Source organism: Montipora foliosa, chromosome 1 (assembly GCF_036669935.1).
Source record: "Montipora foliosa isolate CH-2021 chromosome 1, ASM3666993v2, whole genome shotgun sequence".
NCBI classification, from domain to species: Eukaryota; Metazoa; Cnidaria; class Anthozoa; order Scleractinia; family Acroporidae; genus Montipora; species Montipora foliosa.
Window position 1 is genome coordinate 43,924,216 of NC_090869.1, and position 5,000 is coordinate 43,929,215.

Below are 5,000 nucleotides of genomic sequence, written 5' to 3' on the forward strand. Positions count from 1 at the left end.
GAAACCCCCCCCTCCCCCTCGCAATGTTGATAGTTGCTGGGATCCTTCGGACTGTATATGAACACAGCAGCGTAACAACATTGCGACGGGGAGGGGGGCGGGGTCAGAGAAAGACTTTGAGATATATGTAGCAAACTGTCCCATTATTTTTGGCCAGGATTGTAGATGCAGGGAAAGGCCGCAGATAGCCATATGTTTTTTGGAGTGGTTAGGGAGATTAAAATGACGAGCGCCTGGCTTAGATGCATCTTTGTCATTCTTCTCAACATCGCGAAGGTGTTCGCGGAATCGGTCACCTAGTCGTCTACCTGTCTCGCCAATGTATAATTAATTGCATAACGTACAGGTTATGCAATAAATGACATTTGCGCAAGTACATATGAAACGATCGGTGATCTTAACAGATCGCTTAGGTCCCGATATCTTGCTAGTGTTAACAATGAAAAGACAAGTTTTGCATCGTGAGCGCGCGCATTTGAAAGTGCCAGGTTGCTCGTTAGTTTTGAGCGCGCTTCTAAGTAAAATGTTGCCTACGTTTTTGTCGCGTTTGAATGAAATAAGTGGAGGTTGCGGAAAGATTCTACCAGTCTCGGGATCATTTTGAAGTAATTTAAAATTATTAAGAATGATACTTTTGACTGCGTGATTATGAGGATGGAAAGTGAGGGTGAATGGAATTCTGTCATTCCTATCTTTTTGTGACGCTTGTAGTAATGACTGTCGATCAAATTGTTGGGCGCGATGATGACCCGCTTTGACCACAGAGACAGGATAGCCACGTTTTTCGAAGAACTGGCACATCTCCTCTGATTTGCTGGAAAAATCGGAGTCATCACTACATAGACGTCGAGGTCTAAGAAATTGAGAATAAGGAATGGAGTTCTTGACTTGTGACGGATGTGATGATAAATACAACCGACAAAGGCGGCGCGGTAGTTGTTTGGCGGTCCGACCTTTACCAAAAAGAAGCTTTGCGGCAACTTTCGGATACCTCGTTTTATGCCAAAATCCAGAAAGATCTCTCTTCCAAAAATCAAAAACTTGTCAAAGACACCATTCAGAATCTCATAGTTAATCAAGAATTACCGGACACTGCCACTAATCTCATCATCAACACCCCTAGAACTTCGTGCATTTACTTCTTGCCTAAAATTCACAAACATACATACATACATACATACATACATACGTTTTATTGCAACTCCCTAAAAGGGCTTTTCAGTACAATACTACAAAAAGAACAATAATTCAGAACAAATATATGAACATAGTAACTTTGATATTCTCTAAGAGTATAAATAACATAAATATAGTAATTAAGAACAAGTATATTAACATAATTTATTGAAATATTGTCTAACTAGATTCCTTTTGAATGCATTTAAACAAGTTAAGTTCCTCAAGTCGTTACTTAATCCATTCCAGATTTTTACACCTCTATATGCAAAGCGACGCTGTCCGGTTGCTAGGCGACAACGAGGAATATTTAGGTTGTTTGCAGATCGCGTTACCCTGGACATACAGAGGATCTCATTTGTGGTTGGTCACATAAATATTTGGGAGCGAGATTGTTTAGGCATTTAAATACCATCACTGCATCATTGATATCTAGTCTATCTTTTACCTTGAGAATTCCTGGCGACTTAAGACCTTCGCTAATATGATCGAATTTTTTAAGTCCCAAAATAATTCTCGCAGCAAAGTTTTGGACCAGTTGGAGTTTATGTATATTAGCCTTAGAAGTGTTTGCCCACACCGACGAGCAATAAAAGAGCTTAGTGAACACAAAACTTTTAATGAGTAATAAAAGTGTTGGTCAGTCCAAAACATGCTTAATTCTGTTTATATGTACTAACTCATTAAAGCAACTAGAAACTGTTTTAGTAATATGAGTATCGTATGAAAGACGCTGATCTAAATATACTCCAAGGTCCCTAGCAAAGGGAACCGGTGATATAGTTTTATCGAAAATAGAAACAGATATTGGTGGTAACTGCTTAGTAAGTTGCGGTAGGTCAACAACCATTAATTTGGTTTTGTCCGGATTTAAAAGCAATGAATTTCTCGCGCACCATTTGCAAATTTTCTGAAGGTCAGCATTTACTGTAGCTATAGCATTGTGTACATTCGAAGCTTGAAATTTTAAAAACAACTGGCTATCTTCTACATAACTCAAGACTTGACTGTGAGTAACTAAGTTAATCAACCCATCAATATAGGTAGTGAAAAGTACAGGGCCTAGAATAGAACCCTGAGGAACGCCATGTGTTAAAGTTAACATTTGAGAAACGGCGTCTCCATATCGCACCCTTTGAGTCCTATCAGAAAGATAACTAGAAAACCATGAGAGACAGTGTGAGGCAAGGCCTAATCTACGTAGCTTACTTAGGAGAATATTATGATTTAAACTATCGAACGCTTTAGACATGTCTAAAAGTACCAGTATAGAAATTGATTTCTCGTCCATAGCTTTTAAAAGTTCACCAGTAACGTAGATAAGGGCAGTCCCTGTGGAATGTAGTTTCCTATTGCCATTTTGGTGAGTGGAGAGTTTATTGTTTACGGAGAGAAAGTCAACAAACTGTTTATGAGCAAGTCTCTCACACACCTTGGATAAGGTAGGAAGCAAGGAAATTGGTCGATTGCAAGAAGGCTCGTCCGAATTTCTGTCTTTGGGAATCGGGATAACTTCTGCAGTTTTCCATGCTTTTGGGAAGACACTCAACTCAAATGAACTGTTAATCAATCTGGTAATTGTGGTGGAAGTGGCTGGTAGGCTGTCCTTTAAGATTCTTGCAGATATCTTATCATATCCAGGTGCTTTATTGCAGGATAGGCCCATAATTACAGATCTCACTTCTCTTTCAGTAACAGACTTAAAGTTGAAGCAATCAGAACAGTCATATGAAGTCGTAAGTTCTTGTTGGGTGACTACTTCAGTAACGTCTAGTTGTTGCTCCTGTATCAAATGGTTGGCCTTGAGAGCAGTCAATCTTCCAACAGACGTAAAATATCTATTGAATTTGTTGGCAATACCAACGCGATCTTCTGTATTGCTCAGTGCCTTGGCAGTGTTACTTCGAGACATGCAACGATCTATAACTTTCCAAATAGCATTAGTGTTTCCTTGGTTGTTAAGGATTTGTTCTCTCACATATATTTTCTCAGCGAGTCGTAGTTCTTTTTTAACTTCTTGACTAAAGAATCGGTAGCCATTCCAACAGAGTTTATCATTTGTTCTTATTGCTTTTTTTACGCCAATGGTCTCTAATCTTCATAAGCTGTTTTATTTCTCGCGTTACAAATGGATTCGGCCCGGACTTAATTTTTATCTTCTTCACAGGAGCATGGTCGTTTAGGATTTCTAAGAAGAGCGAATTGAAGGCACCCACTTGGTCATCAACGTTGTCAAAAAAATTAACCATATGCCAAGGGCCATATTCCAAATCTTGAAGAAAGCTTTCCTTATCATAACTGGAATAACTTCTGGTCGTTATATATGTTGGTTTAATTCTTGGCATCCTAAGCTTCATGACAACCTCAATTAGGCTGTGATCACTTATTGAAGATGTCAGGACAGAACAGGAATCTATAAGGTTAGTGTTCGTCGTCATGACAAGGTCGATGAGCGTTTGAGTAAATTCAGTTATTCTTGTAGGCTCGTTAACGAGTTGTACCAGGTTCAAAGTATCGCAGAAATCTGATATGATTCGTGATGGAGTTGTATCATTAAGGAGATCACAGTTTAGGTCTCCGATAATAATGTCGTAACCTAGATGCAATAATTCAACAAAATTGCAAGTTAACGTCTCAATGCAAGTCATACTAGTATTTGGTGGTCGATAGACAGTACATAGAATAAGTGACTTACACTTTTGAACCTGACCTTTTATCCAAAGCTGTTGGAAGTTATCGTTACTAACAGTGGACAGTTCCTCAAAACAGCTAACTTCAAAAGTTTCTCTAATAAAAATGCCAAGGCCGCCACCAGATTTGTGATCACCACGATCCTGACGAAGGAATTGAAAGCCAGGTATTTGCATTACGCGACCATCAACTGTGGAATCCAACCAGGTTTCTGATAACGTGAATATGTCAAACTTGTGTTCTTCAATAGTGTGCTGTAATAGAATGAAGTTCTCTCTGGATTTCAAGGATCGAATTTTCAAATGAGCCATTTTGATGTTCGATTGATTAGCATATTGGTTAATCGTCATGCTTGATTCGCTTTCCTTGCGCTCTCTACTAAATTGAATACTCTGATATTTTCGCGAACCTGGACCAGGATGTGGATGAATATCCCCACTAAGAATGAGTTGTAAAGTTGAAGGATTAAAGCTGGAAGTTCCATTTGGTGAGTAAAGTAGCCTTCGACCTAACAACCCAGGTCGCCCTATCGTTTCTGCCTGTAGTTGCCCCACCGAACTCATTTCTAGCTACTTAGACAGGGTTATGACGCCTATCGTCAAATCTTTGCCATCATACATTAAAGACAGTACACACGCACTAAAAATTTTCCGCGATTTCAATGTCTCCGGCCAAGACAAACTTATTTTCACCATGGACATTACATCTCTGTACACAGTCATTCCCAATAGCGAAGGTCTTCAAGCACTTAAACACTTTTTCGATCAACGCACTGTCAAAGAACCAAGCTCGGAAACGCTCCTCCGCCTTGCCGAACTAGTTTTAACGCTTAATTGTTTTTCATTCGCCGGCAACTATTACAAACAAATTAATGGTGTAGCGATGGGCACAAGAATGGGACCTAGCTATGCCAATCTTTTTGTAGGATATGTTGAACACCAATTTTTTAATCAGTACAACGGCCCCAAACCTGAACTCTACGGCCGCTACATCGCCGATTGCATCGGCGCTATTTCATCCAGCAGAGAAGAACTCGATCATTTTATAACTTCCGTCAATTCTTTTCATCCGGCTGTTAAATATACCTGGGAAATTTCGGAAACTTCATTGGCTTTCCTAGATATCAAAGTTTC

The 5,000-nt window shown here is 39.5% G+C and overlaps 1 protein-coding gene across 1 annotated transcript in view; it reads left to right on the forward strand.

Annotated features, from left to right (window-relative positions):
- The first annotated feature begins 4,311 nt into the window (after window positions 1-4,311).
- Window positions 4,312-5,000, forward strand: part of LOC137969351 (uncharacterized) — a 4,067-nt gene continuing 3,378 nt past the window's right edge. Inside the window, 1 exon segment of the mRNA XM_068815553.1 lies at window positions 4,312-4,354. Coding sequence (XP_068671654.1) covers window positions 4,312-4,354 — 43 coding nt within the window.